Source organism: Leptodactylus fuscus, chromosome 7 (assembly GCF_031893055.1).
Source record: "Leptodactylus fuscus isolate aLepFus1 chromosome 7, aLepFus1.hap2, whole genome shotgun sequence".
NCBI lineage: Eukaryota > Metazoa > Chordata > Amphibia > Anura > Leptodactylidae > Leptodactylus > Leptodactylus fuscus.
Window position 1 is genome coordinate 65,815,555 of NC_134271.1, and position 18,690 is coordinate 65,834,244.

The 18,690-nt window shown below is 41.1% G+C and overlaps 1 protein-coding gene across 2 annotated transcripts in view; it reads right to left on the reverse strand.

Moving 5' to 3' along the window:
* The window catches only part of LRP3 (LDL receptor related protein 3), a 56,658-nt gene extending 40,390 nt beyond the window's left edge, over positions 1-16,268 (reverse strand). For both annotated transcript variants that reach the window (XM_075282031.1, XM_075282030.1), the window contains exon 1: positions 15,850-16,268. In XM_075282031.1, coding sequence (XP_075138132.1) covers positions 15,850-15,904 — 55 coding nt within the window. In that variant the 5' untranslated portion in view covers positions 15,905-16,268. The remainder of the gene's footprint in view (positions 1-15,849) is intronic.
* Between the last annotated feature and the right edge of the window lie 2,422 nt (positions 16,269-18,690).

Consider the following 18,690-nt stretch of genomic DNA (forward strand, 5'->3'; position numbering starts at 1 on the left):
ACCATGTTTGAGAAGTGTGCTAAGGTTGCAGGAGTCTGTGTTGGCATTTTCGGATAGTCAAGGGTACTACATTATCTAGGGCGGTTTTGGGAATCTCAAAGTAGTGTTTGGTGGCCAGTTCAGGAAAGGAGAGAAAAGAGATGTGAGACAGTGATGACTGTAGGGGGTCTGAAAGGTGCTGTGTGCTTATAGTCTGTAGATTCCTGTATGTGCGGTAGGTTCGTATATTTCACAAAGGACAAGAGTCTTTGATACCAAAGGTAAGAAGGGTGTGGTCAGAAATTGGTAGGCGAATGTTAATCATACTGTCATCTGCAAATAAGTTTTTATGTATATAAACTTATTATGGATTATGTTGTATGGATTGTGTGGTTTGGATCCTTAAAGGGGTTGTCCCGTCACAAGGATCCTATCTATAATGCTTGTTAATGTGAATGTAAGACTTTTCCTAAATACATTGCTTCAGCAAAACTGCTTTGTTTGGCCACTATATCACTTTATTCATTTTTTTGTGGCCACAGCCCTGACCTAGCTGCTCCTGAGTCAAGTGATGTATCTGCTGCTCTCAGGGGGAGGGAGGAGGGGCTAAGTGCACGGGAGCGAGCCTGGAGGGAGGGGGGGGGGGGGTAGTTTACCCTTTGGGAGAAGGGGCCGCCAATACAGGGTTAGGCGCCGGCACAAGTGAAGCCAGCAACATCTCTAGGCTTCTGCCCTGCATGAAGCAAGTAGCGGCAGAAGCGATGCTGCTATTCCGGGGCGGAGGAGCGGAATAACAGCATCGCTTCTGCCGCTGCTGGCTTCATGCAGGGCAGAAGCCTAGAGATGTTGCTGGCTTCACTTGTGTCGGCGTCTAACACTCCCCAGCATCCACTGTAATAGAGAGGCGGATGCCGGGGACAGTTGGACGCCGGCACAGGTGAAGCCAGCAACATCGCTATGCTTCTGCCCTGCATGAAGCCAGCAGCGGCAGAAGCGATGCTGTTATTCCGCTCCTCCGCCCCGGAATAGCAGCATCGCTTCTGCCGCTACTTGCTTCATGCAGGGCAGAAGCCTAGAGATGTTGCTGGCTTCACTTGTGCCGGCGCCTAACCCTGTATTGGCGGCCCCTTCTTCCAAAGGGTAAACTACCCCCCCCCCCCCTCCCTCCCTCCTGTCGGGTCTGTATTTGCACTGTGAAGACTAGACTGGTCTATGAGGGCGCACGCAGGGCCGGCGGCATCTCGCCGCTTGGCTTTGCATATGTGACCGCGCCCACCAATGACGAGAAAAAAGCCGGAAGACAGAAGAATTCACAGAAACGAAGACTGGTAAGTATGCGACGTGGGACAACCCCTTTAAAGCAGAATCCACAGACTCAAAGAAAAAAAAAATGAAGTGTGCATCTACACATGCTGTATAAAAAAGAGGCATTTTTGGTGACAGGGGAAAAGGGGTGACAGCACATATGACAGCACATGTATTGCCTACAAGTCTATAATCCATTCTCAGCTGGTTTTGTCTTGGTGACAACATGCACAGGTATGCATTCTTAACGTACAGTGACATTAGATAGGGTTATGGATCTCTCGCAGATTACCATTTCTCATTGGAGACAATCCAGTTTCTCTCTCCTTTAGGTAGCTATTGTGCTAGAATCCTTAAAAAAGGTCAGTACTATATCAAGATGTTTAGGGGTGTAATGGTGCCAAGCTGCAACCTAAAAAGGCTTATTTTTTATCTTTGTTATGGGCTCCCATGTACGCCACTGATCCTATTGCACAAATGCTACAGTTGTTAATGCTACTGCAATGAGGGAGAAATTTACTGATTTGCGCTCAGCCTTTTGGCACTCTGCCATTTTTTGGGGGGTCAAAGGTACAGAACCTCTCTTTCTCTACACTATTCATCACTTTTTATGAAAGCTGCTGGGGTGGGGATGCCTCAGCCCATCAAATTTACTATAACACACGCCAGAGAAGTTTTCATTCCTGACACAGTGGGCCATCTGCAGTGTGCCAGAATTATTAAGAGGCCAATACCTCTTGCATACAAAATGGCAGTCTTAATAAATCACCCCCTTCCATCCCACTTTGTGACTCTTTGCATTAATAAGACTAAAGCCTTTCATTTCACCATTAACCCAGAGCAATACAATTCTTTTCATGAAGAGAAAATACATTGTTTTTTGCAGTGTAGGCATAGTGTGGATTTCTGCAGCACCGGTATGTACAAATCTACCCTGAGGGCATGACAGTCAAGCAACTTTGGAGGCCACGTGTCATTTAGTGTCCAAAGATAATATTTAGCCTTAAGGATCATCAAAACTGAGACAGCCAGCCAACTAGCTCAATGTTTGCCTCTTTTGCTTGTTATATAAAAAAAACTTGCACTGTATATAAAATAAAAATGGGACATTCTGTGACCTAATTTGCCTGGGAGAATTCACTATTTATAACACATTTAGACAAGCATTTTGACAGTGAAAACTAATCAAATGTAATAAAAATGATAAAAACGGATTACAGAAATGGCTGAATCGGATTCTGGCCTCTGCTACAAACAGAGCAGTTGAGGAAAGGTGGGACTGCTACAGCAAAAGACCCATGTTCTCCATGGACAAAGCTAAAGAGCATAACCATTCTGTAAATGCACTGGGATTTTCTAAGTACCAATACAACTGTCCTCTCCTGACAACCACAAAGAAGCACAGTGGTATATGGCAGACACTTAGATCCATAGGACTTATAGTCTTTAGAACATGGAAATGTGCATAAATTATCAGAACCTCAGACAAAGTCAACTTTATTCACAGTATCCAGAAATCCAGTATTGTACACCAGTAAGAAAAATAAAAATTCCAGCCCATCATACAGATTTCTTCATTCACAAATTAATAAAATGTCAGTTTTGGTTTTTTTGTTTTTTTTTCGGGGGAGGGGTTGTTCTCTCAATAGTAACTTGCTGCCTTTCCCTTTTCTCTCTCTCTGAATGTTACTGTTCTGGGTCCTAACAGTAGCCTGCTGCCTGGCTCTTGCCTTGGACTAGAACCAATCAGCTATGTGAGCCAGATGTGAGTAAGCAAGGGGACATGTAGTATGATTTGTCTAATGTAGAATATATGATTTATGTAGAATATTTTAGGTTTTGGAATTTAATCTCAAATATGTGTTCCTTTAAGATTATAGTAATTCTAGGAATTAGAAATCCGGGTATTTAAGGGTATCTGGGTGGAAGTTGTTTTGAGTTCAGAGTGTATGAACTGAGCTTTGGGGGTGCTACATGACACTAAGGAAGCTGCAACTTTAAAGGCGTGTTCACATATATACTTTGCAGGGATCAGTTTCTTGCCAGCATGGTCCTCAGAAGCTGGAAGGAAACTGATACTAGAATGAACCCCACAATTTTCTATGTTATCAGTTCTAGTGCAGGCACATCAGCTTTAGCAATTGATTTGTTTGATCCAGATAAAAAAAAAAAAAAAAAAAACACTCCTTGCAGAGTTTTTCTATCTGGCTCACTCAGAAGTCCAGCACCATGACAGTGCTGCCATATCTACTTTTCTACAGCACCCAGCAGCAATGAAAATGAAAGGAAAAAGTAGAGGGGCCGGACTCTGTGTCCAGAGGATGCAGATGAGTTGAATACTGTCACAATACTAGTGATACGGGAGCAGGAGTCCAGTAGTCGAGTAAGGCTGGAGACAGCACTCCGATAGCCGACAGGGGGCTGAGGTAGTAGTCCGGGAGCAGATACGTAAAGACCAAGTAGAAGTCCAGTAGTATCTCAGGAGCTGTAGTAAGATTTGAATTCACGTCCCAGACAAAAGACAATCCAAGATATGAAAGAACGTAAGACAGACAACTTTGTACCTAGAAAGGGAACCTCTAGGGGATCCCTGTGTAAGTCCTCTGTGTTGCTGATTTTCATGGAGTGGTGGTGGGACCTGCCAATATCTTCTACATGCAGAGAATACTGCATCTCATAGACTGCTATTACTTTGTGTTGTTTAGTTATTCCTTATTTTCTGTAATGTAGACCAGCAAAATGGAACTTTCAATCCTATAAATTTGGACTACAGTGGTTGACTCTGCTAACCATGTGTGCTCTAAAGTGCTCCTCTTACTGGGGAATTTGATATGTTTGTAGTTTATTTTAATAAGGATTGTAAAACCACAATAAATATAATTTAAAAAAATAAAGAAATAAAATTATGATGCAAACTGCATTCACAGAGGTTGGCTCGCTTCGGTAATCAGGTCCCAGTGAGCACAAGCTTTGAGCAGAGTTCAATGAAGATGAAAGGGAATCGACTGTGGACTGCAGAATTCATCTGAGAGGTTATTTCCTAGCAACTCAAGACATGGAATAGAAGTGATTTACAAGCAGCTACAAAATATGTAAAACCCAGTAAATCTGTAGTTCATGTTGCAACTTATTAAAAACATTTTCAGGTACACTCCCAAGATTCGTGAACATTGACACCTAGAATGCTCCATAATGTCAATCCCATAGGGATAGTTAAAATGTCCCTTAAAGAGGAACTTTTACCAATTCAACTTTTAGCATCTGCTATTAGGTGCCGCTCCAGTGATTCCAGCGCAACTGGAATTTTCTGTTTAGCCCTCACTGTTCCAGAGCAACAAGCGCAGTTAGTTTCGTTGCCTGATGTGCTATTTAAAGGGGTTCCCACAAAAATAACCATTTTTATATTTGTAAATTAAAAGTTAACCATTTTTTCAAATATAAATAAACATTTTGTAGAGTTTTAAGGATTTTCTCTTATCTTGTGGCCAAAAGTTGTTGTCTTGATCAGTTGTGAGTAGATACGACCATGAATGCAGGACCTTACGAAGGATATATAAAAATAGCTCTGATATCCTTATTGTGAATGGGATATCTTCTGATACATGTAGTGTCCCTGTCTGATAATGGAGCTACAATAAGAAAATCATAGCTGGGTTCCTGACAAGTCGCAGACCATATAAAGTTTCTGCATTTCTGGTCATACCCATTGGCAACCGATCTAGACAACAGACTATCACCACTAAGATAGCTGGAGAAAATCTTAAAAACTTTGCAGAGTTTTTAACTACTTATATTTGTAAAAATGTTTAACTTTTCACTATCTACAAGTGTAGATATGATTATGTTCATGGGAATACCCCTTTAAGCTCTATAATGTCATAAGGGCAGTGTTAGGCAAAGAGGCGCAATTCAGGAATCCAATCAGAGGCAGCCAGTGTCTGAGCTCAAAATCACACCCTTTGACTGCTCCTACCTGACACCACCCTCCTGACAGTACAGAGATTAAATAGTGTGTCAGGGACTAAAACTAACAGCATTGACTGCTTGGGAACAGAAGGGGTAAAGAAAAAAATTCCAATTGTGCCAAAAGCAGTGGAGCACCACAGTTTGGATGAGGTGAAAGGTCCTTTTTAATGGCAGAAAGTGCCCTCACAATTATGACAGATGTCATGCTTCATGATGACAGCCAGAGTATCCAGATGGTAGACCAAAACACTGGAAGTATGGACAGCTGAATCAATAATAAAAGACACTAGAAGTTTGATAAAGTGGTGATAAATTTATTACAACAAAGATTTTTTAGAGTACTTTGTGCCCTTCATCAAGTCCAGTCTGCACATTGAAATAACTACAGACTACGACTAAAAACGTTAAGTTCGAAACACGTCAGTTTTTGACCACTATGTTTCATGTTTAATCTTTTTCCTTGGAGTATATACATTTTAATCATGATTATTTAAATAAAGCAAAGAAAGATTTTTATTCGTTTGCTGGATCCTCAATAAATTTACAGGATTTTCTGGAGTCTTTATGATTGGCAGTCCAGTGCTTTGGTCCAAGCTTACCTGATCAATCACTGACACTGGTTCTGGATGATGTAACAGTTGATGCTACCAATATCCATACCACACTCTTGAACGCCAGAGGGTCTGAACACTAATGAAATGCATGCAAAATGATGGCACTTCTATTTCAGGCTTCATAGAGCAGCCTATAACAGAAGTAAGTAGGAGACAAGACTTCATATGCTACCACCAGTTATAGTAACAGATCGCTAGCCCCGGATCTTACGCTCAGGGCTGACATGCCAAAGGAAAATGGCGTCTCAGTCAACAGGAAGGGTGGTTAATGCCCACAAGCAGCCAGATCTGACACTGCCTGTGCTATGATCTCACCTATCCTACTTGGGCAGCAACAGCAGTTGGACCTGAAGACCCGCCCACCACCCCTGTGTGCCAACCAATTTGATTTAGTTTTATGTGTTTATTCACTTTATTTTTTTCCAACAACAAAAGTAAGTAAATCAACAACAACAAAAAAATCTATATCAAATTAATATTTGGTGTGGCCAGTCTTTGCCTTAATAACAGCATCAGTTCTTCTAGCTACACTTGCACACGGTTTTTTAAGGAACTCGGCAGAGATGTCTCTGGAGAAGTAACCACAGATCTTCTGTGGATGTGGTCTTGCTCAGATCCTTCTGTGTCTTCATGTAATCCCAGATAGACTTGGTAATGTTGAGATCTGTGGGGGCCCATATCATCACTTCCTTGACTTCTCCTGAAAAGGGCAGTCACACCAAATATTGATTTCATTTAGATTTTTCTTGTTTTATTTTTTTTTAAAGCATTCTTACTTTGAAGCATTCCCAACACTTGTGTAAAACTATTACAAAGTACTGTTCATATTCATTCATACACATTCATCAATATTTGACCAAAGGGATCTAATACCGGGAACCTCCACCAATCAGCTGGTGTAAAAAGGCACTGTGCCGATAATGTCATGTACCTCAATTATATGATATAGCAACAGTTCAGTTCACTTTCACGTCAATTGGGCCCAGCTTCAAAGTCTGGGGAATGAAACTGCAGCGCACCTATAGGTCCACGCAGCAGGGGAAGTAGTATTAGGGAGCCTTCACACAGAGTTTATGCTCCGCTCATTCTGAACGTTAACTCGTTCACAGTGAGCGGCGTAAAAAAAATAGATCCCATTGACTTCAATGGGTGCCGACATACGCATGCTACCCATTGAAATCAATGGGAGGCTTTTTTTTACCTTCAAAACCCCATCTTTCCATTCACAGAGCCATATGAGGGTTAAAAGTAATGGTACCAGTTTAGATTCTGTATGATATACTGGGAAGATGAAAAAATATTCAGAGTGTTGTAGAATTGGAGAAAAATCTGAGTTTGTGCAACTTTCTCACAGTCTTTATTTCTACAGCATTCACTCTGCTGCCATTATAACCTGTATTCAATTGATTGATATGAGTCCAGAGATACCAAATTTTTATGGGTTATAACAAAGATAAAATCTTGAAAAATCAAAAACTTAAAAAAAACAAAACACCAAATCTTGGAGTCACCATATTGGTGACACCCATAACTTTTCTGAGTACAGGGATGCATAAAGTGTTTCCTTAGGTATAGTTGACATGCTATGATTTACAATAATGCTATGGTTTTTTAAATCAAAGCATTTCCGCTCCAGGTATTTTTCTGCAATGTGAGGATGGGACTAGCCAGAATCCATCCACTTTGCAGGTCCTGTAAGACGCAGCGTCGATTTGCCATGGTGGGCTAAAATGCTGCATATTCACAAAGTGGTGCCCCAGCTTTAAAGTATTATGCTGATAAAAATTTTTTATTTAATGGCCCATTAGAAAAGCACATGAGGCAATGAAGGAAATCTTGCCAATGGCTGTATTTTTTTTTTTTTTTTTTTTAATTTTTTTTTTGGGGGGAGATATGCATTTCCTTCTTTTCCTCAGTTGTATCATATGGCCAAGAATCCAGCTAACACATTTGTGTAGATTTACTAATACTAACTAAAGATGGGGCCCCACATGCATGAGAGGAGAGGAAGTGACTGGGTCTGTCCTGACACTCAGAGCCTTTTGTATGGTATGGTGTTTTTTTTGCTTAATTTCCTGTGGCTGGTAGTAAGCCACACACAGTTAGTATTTTTTCTTTAGTTAGTACTCAGAAAGCAGGATTTTGGCTTGACATTATTTTACCTGCAGGTAAGACTATTTTTTTTTTCTCAAATTTTGTGCCTGACAAAGGATTATCTATATTGCTGTTTTCTTAAATAAACCACTTTGCTGCAAGATGTGTGTGTGTATATTATATATATATATATATATATATACACATTTTTTTCATTTATAAAAAAAACCATTTTTTATATTTGGATGTGATTAAAGTCATTCTTTGAACATCTTTGACTTCACTTGTTAAAAGAAAAACCTGTTTTCTTACAAAACTAGACTTGGCAAACGTGGTAGATTTATTAAAGTGTCTAATGCTGTTTGATAAACCTGTAATATTCTTAAACTTGTCTATACCTCCTATTAATTGGCTTAAAAGTCCTTGCTGCATTTTGGTACACTGAGGTGCAACTTAGGCCATGCCCCTTTCAGACAAAGCTACAATCTTTCCCATAAGGCCACGCTCCATTTTTGGCCAAGTCAGAAAAGTGTCTAAGACACTTCATAAATGTGGTGCACAGCATTTTAGACAGTTTTATGGTGCAAATTGCATCACATTTCTGCTGTATTTTACGTAATAAATTTCCCCCATTTTTTTGTCTGGAAAGGAAGCTCAAACAGAATATGAAACTAAATACTGAAGCTGAGTTCTTGTCTACACATAAGGCACTATGTCAGAGTCAAATTTTTCAACACAGGTCTTCGCCACTGCACTGGCAAAAGGTGTGCTTCATTTACAAGGAGGTGAATGCTTTTTCATAAGGTGGACCCTTCCACTGGACTATGCATCTGAATCGAAATCTACATCACCTTTTAGCTGAAACAGATTTTCAAGATCATTTACATTCATAGTTTAATTTTAAATTTAAATTTGGTGGCTCTGACCACACCATGGCCTGTCTCCACAAAACTTCTTCTGGTAAAGGGGTTGCGGGTAGTGTTAAAGGAAAAGAGATGCAACTTTTTTGCAAATAATTGATTTATGAATCAGCGAATCCATTTTTTGATTGAGTGCTTCGTTAAGTAAATTTGGACGTTTACTAGTCAAAGTTGGCAACAAATACAGCAAATGTAGAAAATATCTTCCAATACAGGTAAGCAGTTACAACAAATAAACTGCCCAGTATCATTATGAAAACAGAATATTATGACTCAACTCCTAACCCCAGTTCCAGCTTTTGATAACACTGTCAGAAGCGTCCTGCTGTGACACATGATGTAATGTGTTGTGTAACATAGTTTATTATGCTTAAAGGAACATATACATTTACAGATAACACAATGTCACACAAACACATGATACAATGTAGAACTCCCAAGCATTTAGTTGCTACAGCCACTGAAAACATCAGTAACAAAAAAATAAAAATATTGCGGTCTGTTTTATTAAAGCCAAATCTATTACTTATTTTAGCAGATTTTTTTTGTAGTATTTTTGGTACATGATCATTGGAGCTGCCATCATGCTGATGTGTCTCCTCTGCTCAGTAAGCAACATTTTGCTACAGTAGATGTTTTTTCAAGCTTCCATGATTTTGTAGTTTGTTTGTTTTTTATGTAGCTTGTGAGCTCCCTATAGGGATCACAATGTACATTTTTTTTCCCTATCAGTATGTCTTTGTAGAATGGGAGGAAATCCACACAAACACGGGGAGAACATACTAACTCCTTGCAGATGTTGTTCCCGGCAGGATTCAAACCCAGGACTCTAGCGCTGCAAGGCTGCAGTGCTAATCACTGAGCCACTGCGTTGCCCTCACGATTTTGCAGTTTTAACACAAACAACAAAGACAGAAATGCTCAATGTATTTGGACTTTACAATATAAATAATACCCAATTTATTGATGGCAAACAGATCTTGAAACACAGAGAGGTGGGAATTGCATCTTTGCTACACAACCCATTTAAAAAACTTGGGATGCACCAAAAATGAACCCCAATTGCTCCCTCTGTGCCCCACTCACCTCTTGTTACAAAATTTTGTTGAATACGGTAAATGCCAAGGAGGGCCAGGAAAAAAAAAAATGGACAATTATTTTTTAAATTTTCAGGACCTCTTAATAATCCATATTGTAGCATCCAGAGACTTATTTAAGACTGGCATACAGACAACAGTCTTAAATGAAGTCTGTCAGCAGGAAAATCGTACCAAACTAATTACAGTACTTTGTAAGGGCCCCTTCACACTGAGTTTATGCTCCGTGTATTGTCATTTTACACGTGTAAAAATACACGTGTAAAATGTAGTTAGCCATTCAGTTCAATGGCAGGTTCGTATAACGCGAGTATTTTTACACCTGTAAAATGTAAGAAAAACACAGCGCATAGACAGAATACACGAAGCGTAAACTCTGTGTGAAGGGGCCCTAAGGCTGCTTCCTCACTTTCCAAAGATACCCTTCTTATTTTACATTGCAGCTCCATTTTCATGAAAAACTGGGTTTTATTCTTATGCACATTAGATGAAAAGTGCTTTTCTTCTCCTGATGGGGTTTTGCTCTTCACTTTAGATAACCGTCGCTATACTCCACCCTCCCATTCCTTGACATGTCCCACTTTGTCTCACTATCGCCACATGAGGCCAGCCTCCTACTTTACCGGGTACAGCTTGATATCAGGCAGGCACAGTACAATCAATACTGTGCCCACCCCTGCTGATCCAGATGATGAGCATTGGGAAAGAGTGGAAGGTTCGGGAGATGTCACTAAAGCAATGCAGAGTGAAGCATGGCAGCAGTTAGGTGTGGTTACCTACAGAAGAGAGCGAAGCCCTGACATGAGAAGAAAGAACCATGAAGAACTTTTCAGCATTTGCATAAGAATATTCATGAAAATGAGGCTGCAATGCAGAATAAGAAAGGCATCTGTGGAAAGCGTAGAAGCAGCTATAAAGCACCAGAACTTTAAGGTTTTTATTTTTTGAGGTAACCGCTTGTTGGCCTATCTTGTTCTCCATCAATACCAGTAAGGCGGGGTCCAACTCTCGGCACCTTATTGATCAGTTGTTTGAAAGAGCAGTGGCACGCAGTGACACGCATCAAGTGACATCTTTTGTTCACTTGCACTAAAGATGTGACATGTCAGCTGATTGGCAGGGGTGCTGAGTTGGACTCCCCCTTAGGGCTAGTTCACACATGAGTATAAGGGGAGGTTTTTGACAGCGGATTTCGCGTCCAAAACCTCCCCTTATAATGGTGGTCTATGGAGACCGCCGGGCTTCTGTTCTCCGCTAGCGGCGAGCTGCTGCTAGCGGAGAAAAGAAAGGACATGTCCTTTCTTCAGGCGGAAGCCACGCTGTCTCAGTCGTGCGGCTTCCGCCCCCGGCAGCTCCCTCCTATGTCGGCTCATTCATTTGAGCCGACAGCAGGGGGTTAAGCCGCGACAGCGATGGTCGCGGCGGGTTTTGACAAGAGAGAGATGCGGCTCGCCGCGTCTCTCTCTGTGTCAAAACCCGCGCGGGCAGTTCACGTGTGAACTAGCCCTTAATCTGATTTTGATGCCCTATCCTAACAAGCCATATGTATTCAGTTTCTGGAAACACGCTTTAAGTCTGAGTATAACACATCACAAGAGATTCCTTTTATGGCAGCCCCTAATGGGTTAGCATGCACACTACTGTCTTTATATTATTCACACTTTATATGGCATTTGACAGGTGTAAGTAGAAGAAACTAATCCTGACACTGACCACATTGATCTGTATGGTGGATGCAAGGACATTTTCACAAAGTAGAAAATAGAAAAGGATGAAGAGATCCTATGTTTATCAGTGGTTAAAGTGACATCACTAGACATACACCTTCTACACTAGACACAAATTTAAAGGGTCTTTAATAGATGTGATATATATATATATATATATATATATATATATATCCAGCAACCGTGCCTCTTATCTAAAATGAGAACCCCAAAATGGATCAGAGCTACAAAACCTTACATAGATTATGGATAACAATAGCACGATCTTTTACAATACTGCTGAAATTTGGGAGCAAGAGGGGCAGCAGTGAGGCACTGCTTGATGGTAGCTCCAGCTACAAACATACTTGGCAACAATTAAATAAATACCTCCCTGTTGTGTTTCCATTCAAGGTAGGTCTTGTGCATTTCATTGGCTGCATCACAAGATGCAATCCTTGTGCCATTACATCCATTAAGCCACACGAAATTCATCCCTCACCAAGGCCAGTTACACATGGCTATAATACAGCTTTATTTTAGGGTCCTTATTGCAGGTGCTACATTGTTAGCCCTGATGGTACTATTGAAACTAATTGAGACTATCATATTACATTCATATAGTTCTATTATAATTCAGGATTATTTATTAAAACCAATGCTGGTCTGGGTGTTGCAACATAAGATATAGGATGAATTTATTAAAACTGGTGTTCTGTATGTCAGCCTTCAAGTTCCGGGCTCGCTCAAGATGTTCCTGCATCTTAATAATTCAGGTGCGCTCCAGTGCATCAGAACTGAAATCTACACCTGTAAGGATTTTTTAGGCCTTGGAGTCCAACCCCAGCTCACCTTCTTCATCACCCCACTGGCTTTAAGGGAACTGGTTAGGTTGACATGGAACACTAAGCCACCTACAGGTCCTTATGGACCAAGGGTTTAGTGTTCCATATAGACCTGTAGCAATGTCATTCGTACCCACATTATAAAATAAATAAATCTTTATGCTTAGCAACCAACACATACTGAAGCTGTGATGTACTCCTCTGGCTCCAGTGAAGAACTGCACCAGGAGTACATTAAAAACGGACACACATGGAGTTAAAAAAGTGGCTATTTGGGACATTAAACCCCCAGCCCATAAGGTCCTTTGGGTGGTTTAGTGTCCCAAATCACCCTGACACATTCCCATTAAGTTCACTTAAAACCTGAAAAATCATGGATGACAACAGTTAAGGCTCTTTTCACACTACCAATGTTCACTGGTGATTGTTGCCAATAGTCCATGAAAAAAAATAGAGCATACTCTTTTTGACAGATAGCAACCTCTGAAGCCTAGAAACCTCTGCAGACTTTCTGTGAAAAGCTATACAAGAAAAACCACAAAGCTTTGCCTCAGCGGTTTTTTCTGCAGTGCTTTTTTGATACTGTCTGCTTTGCGAGGCCTTTGCCTCATACTCTCCCATTCATTTAAGGGTCCACTCACACGGAGGAAAATGGTGAGGAATTTGGTGTGGAATTTTCCACGTTGAAAAAAAAAAAAAAGGCCTCCCATTGATTTCAAAGGGTTCTGCTAGCTTTTTTTTTTCCACTAGTGGAATTTTCCACTAGCGGGAAAGAAAAAGGTAGCAGAACCCATTGAGATCAATGGGAGACCTTTTTGTTTCAGTGTGGAAAATTCCACACCAAATTCCTCACCATTTTCCTCTGTGTGAATGGACCCTAAGGCTCCTTTCCCACAGAGTAACGCGCCACACATTCAGACACGTACACACGTGTCAGAGTGTTAGCGCTCAAAACAGATCCCATTTACTTCAATGTGTGCCGGCTTACGGGCGCTACACATTGAAATCAATGGGAGGCTTTTTAACCCATTGATTTCAATGTGTAGCGCTCATGAGCTGGCACACATTGAAGTGAATGAAGGTCTGTTTTGAGCGCTCACACTCTGACACGTGTATACGTGTCTGAATGCGCGGCACTTTACTCCATGGGAACGGAGCCTTAAGGAGTCAAGCAGATAGGTCTTATCTTGAGATATATGCCACCTCACAGAGCCCATTAAAATGAATCAGAGGCAGAAAATAAAAATGAAAAAACACCCCAAAACCTCTACAAAAAATAAAAATGCGAGAGTTGAAAGAGGTTTTTGACATGGATTCTGCCTCAAAATCCTCATGCAAAAAAATTCTGTGAACATATTCCAAGGCCTTCTGCTACATGACTATACTTTTAAAGGGGCTCTGTCATTGGGAAAAGTCATTTTTAGCTAAGCATATTCTTGCATAAGCTTTAAAAAGGCTATTCCACACCTACCTTTTGTATGTAAATTGCCTTAGTGGTTTTTTAATGACCCTGCTTTTATTCATATGCTAATTAGCTTCCAGCCAGCACAGGAAATTCCCAGCAGCACTCCTCTCTCCTATCTGTGTTTGCAAGCAGGAAGCAATCATTATCAGCAGCCTGTGCTGTACACATTCATAAGAAAGAATAACACAGAGGGTGCACGATGAGACTTTTGGGGTGCACCAAGAGGCTGATCAGGAGGGCCAGCTCTGTCCTGGGGAGCCCCCTGGACCCAGTACAGGTGGTGGGTGACAGAAGGATACTGTCTGTGGTGACCTCCATGCGGGAGAACAAATCCCACCCCATGTATGGGACCCTGATGGGACTTGGCAGCACTGTAAGCGACCGTCTGCTTCACCCCAAGTGTGAGAAGGAGCGCTATCGCAGGTCCTTCCTTCCAACCGCGACCAGGCTGTATAATCTACATCAGACCAAACGAAGAGCTCTCCGCACAGAGAACTAATGATTATGAGGATGACCATGAGGTCTTCCTCTTTCTCTTCTGTTTTTCCTTAGCTGCCATGGACTCCTAGTATATCTTCTCTTCTCAGCTTATCTGTGTCTACGTCTGTAACATATTACTCTGTATTATCCTGTATCTGTATTACTATGCTGCTGTAACACGCTGAAATTTCCCCAAGGTGGGACTATTAAAGGATTATCTTATCTTATCTTATCTTAATTAGCATATGAATAAAAGCAGTCTCATTCAAAAACCACTGAGGCGATTTACATGCAAAAGGTATGTGTGGATTAGCCTTTCTAAAGGCTATGCAAGTATGTGCTTTGTTAAAAATGACTTTTTCCAATGATAGAGCCCCTTTAAATCTGCAATTGTGTATGGACACGTCCATTTCTATGGGCCCAGACACACAACTGCATTTTTATTTTGTGGCTAGGTGTTCATGCCATTTCCAAGGACCACGATTATGAAACATGTCAAGTTGCGGCACATACAAATGTAGGGGATCAAGTCTTTTTGTGGATCCGTGTTTGAGGATGACATACGGATATGTTTTTTTTGTGGATTGTAGATCTGTATTTGTGGACTGTAAAAACCACTATGGTTGGGTGCAGGAAGCCTAACAAAAGTCTAGGATGAGAAGCTATGTGGAGCTATTTACTAATGCCATTATAAAGTGGTTATCAGTTGTTTTCTTTCCTTGGCTGACACTAGGGATTTCTTTTGAACCTGCAGACCTGCTTTCATATATGTAGATTATTTTGTGGTGACAATGTAAATGACATGTGTCAGAGTCTGCTTACTCAATTTCCAATGCAAATAAATAAATACACGCTCTCTCTCTCTCTCTCTCTATATATATATATATATATATATATATATATATATATATATATGTGTGTGTGTGTGTACACCTACTACACTACTGTCAGCCAATTTGATATCCACCTGTGATAATATTATAAGAGCCTTGTCTTGGCTGCTGTCAGCTGTTGCCTGGCTGCTATTTGCAAGAGAATAAAGCCCAGAGATAGACTGGAGCAGTGGAAGGGCCACAGGAGCAGCCCAAGTCCTGAGTGGCACATTTAGCAGATGAGATCATAGTATTAACCCCTATCACTGCTGGACTGGAAGCAAATGCAGACTGTACAGAGACTGAGCTGATGAAATACAGCAATACAAACTACTGCACCGCACTGATCTTGACCACAATAGAAGTTATTATCATTACATTGAAAAGACACCCCAATATTGTGCATAATCTAATAGTCTGCTGCGTTGATTCATCACGTATATCATTGTTAATAAATAACACAAACAACACCTGAATGGGTTAAAGAGAGGGAGATAGGTACTCACCAAAGCAAATGACAGAAATATGATGCAGAAAGTCCAGCCTGACAGAGCTGTGCATTGTGTTGAAGGGGACTGTGTTTCTTTGTCAAGCAGCCAGGGGGGTGCAGGAGGAGAGAGGCTCCACATCAGCTGTGTCTTTTGTTAGACAGGGGATGAGCACTTGTCATTTTCAGGAGCACCAGCACATGCATTAAGTGAGCCTTTCTGTGTCTGTGTGTGCCGTATGGGAGGAGGAGTGCAGGCTGGAGGAGGAGGTGGAGTAAAGGAAGCATCTCCTAGTGCTGCAGCTGATGACACTACTTCCTCACACACATTCAAGACCCCTACCCCTCCTCTTCCTCCACTGGTCCTAGCACCAGTTCCCTTTATTCTAGCAGCAGGACATCCTCACCTCAATACACCTTGCAGCAGAAACCCATAATTGTTCATTTCTCTCTGCTTCCCTCTCCTGGTCGGTTTGAGTATTGTCCCCACTAAGCTTGCTCTCAGATCATCTAGAAAGCCCCTGGGTCTGTGTGACACTGACCTGTGAGTAGTGCCTCTGAGCACAGCTATCACTGTCAGTGCATATTATATTATTATGTATCCATCCTAGAAATGTATCAGAACTGCAGTAATGTGCAGTATAGGGAGACAGTCTTTATGAACAACTGTGTATCAATTTTGGTAGTTATTTTATTTTCAGTCTTATTAGCAGTTTTTTTTATTCATCAAAATAGCAACACAGGGCACAACAATAATGTAATTTCTAAAAATATAATTCAACTCAGAATCTAAAATACTCTCTATTCCACCAATAAAAATGAGGGACTCGGTGCCCAACCCTGGTGGGTAAGCTTTAATCACATTTATATTGAGTCCCTTTTGGAGGGTTTAGATATGCATAAGCCTGGATTTCCATGTTCAGGTTTTGTGTTATTTTTAAGACAAAACTAGGTGTGGATTATAAAGGGGTAGAAAGTATATAGGACAGCTGCTACTTCTCTTATAGGCCCGGTTCACATCTGCGCATGGGTTTCCGTTCAGGAAGTTCGCTTGGGGACCCCCCAGAACGGAAACCTAATCCGAATAAAAAAGCGGTTACCTTAGTAAACCCGTGGACCCCATAGACTATAATGCAGTCCGTGTGGTTTCTGCTCAGTTTCTGCACAAAAAATACAGAGAAAAGTGTTGCTTGCAGCGCTTTTCTGTCTGCATTTTTCATGGAAGAGGGGAACGGAATGTCCCAAACGTGAACTGAGTTTTGTTCAATCCACCGCTGGTTGTGGCTTCGAAAACAACAACAAATCCTGAATATGGAAACTCAAATGAGCTTATCCGTTCTACAACCCATTCCCAAACAAAATGTGCCATTAATTCACAGCAAAACTTTTCAGGCAACGCACACACAGGCCTTTTGTGCCTAGGAATTACTCATGACCATTTTCAAGATTGCACTCTATTATGATACCTCACTGTAGGGCTACGATCATAGGCTCGTGGAGACTCGTGACCTCATGTTGGAGCATTGACTGACAATATAATAGATAACTGCAGACAGAATACAATCTAGGATACACGGGTGATATACAGACTGCATTTTCCAGACCATAATAGCCCATGTGCAGTTGGCCCTAAAATCAATTAATTGCAATAGATCTGGCTTCTCTAACCCTGGGTGACCTGTTGTAATATCAGGGAGTAGACAATTCCCATCAGCATCCACTATAGGAAACATTTGGTGTTACATGACAATCATTCAAATGAATGTAAAGTAGGGACAGGTAAGTCAGGACAGAAGGTAGGCTCATAGAGGGAAGAATGAGGTGGGGAGAATTCCTTCTGTATGACATCCATATGCTCCAATAGGGCGATATACAGATGTAGCTTTTAGTATTCATCTTTTAAAGCGTACCTCCATTTATAAACAACTTTGCAGAAATAATTATCGCAAACCCTAGTTTAGTGACTTTTTTTTAGTTTTTTTTTCCATTTATTTTTCCATCAACATACAGTAGCCATGTGAGGCTTATTCTTTTCACAAGAAGTTTGTGTATTTTTAGACAGCACAATTTTTATGGTTACATATAATGTTTTGTTTAGCTTTTATGGAAGCGTAACTAAACCTTCAAACAGCTTTTGATTTGTGACATTTAGAAATATTGTGATATACCGTACTTTATTTACAGATTTTGGTTCCTTACTGAAACCCTGCACTGTAATCCTTTTCTGTCTCTTCTGCTTTGTTTGCCATGTTTCTCTCACTGGTTTCTCACTAGACTATGGGTATACGCACTCTCATAATACAGGGAAACCGACTCTCACAAGGTCGTTTTAAACGGTGGTATCTCGGCCATTATAAAAGAGAAAGGTTCTTTTGGTGTCCTATGAATTATCTGTATTACACTGTCTATCAATAAGTATTCGGATCCCTGTGGTCCAAGCGGCATGAGAGGCAATTACAGCCTCAACCCTCCGGGGCTTTCCACAAGTGGTATTTTATTCCATTGAGCTTAGAGAAGACAGGTAAGTTATTTCACCGATTTTGGTCGGCTGCTGCACCCCTTAATTTGGCGATCCAACTTGTGCCAGAGGTGCTCAATAGGGTTCAAGTCTGGGCTCTGGGCAGGTCAGTCCAGTCGGATAACCTGATTGTCACTGTACAAAGTCATGGTAGACCTCGCTACATGACAGCTGGCGTTGTCATCCAGGAAGTAACATTGGTCCGACCCACAGAACTGCCATGATGTAGGAAGAACATTGTTATCTAAAATAGTGCAATAGGTGTCGGCGTTGAGTTTACCAAGGGTCCCAGTTGTCATTGAGAAGACACAGGAGCTGGTTACTTATAAAAATACTATCCAG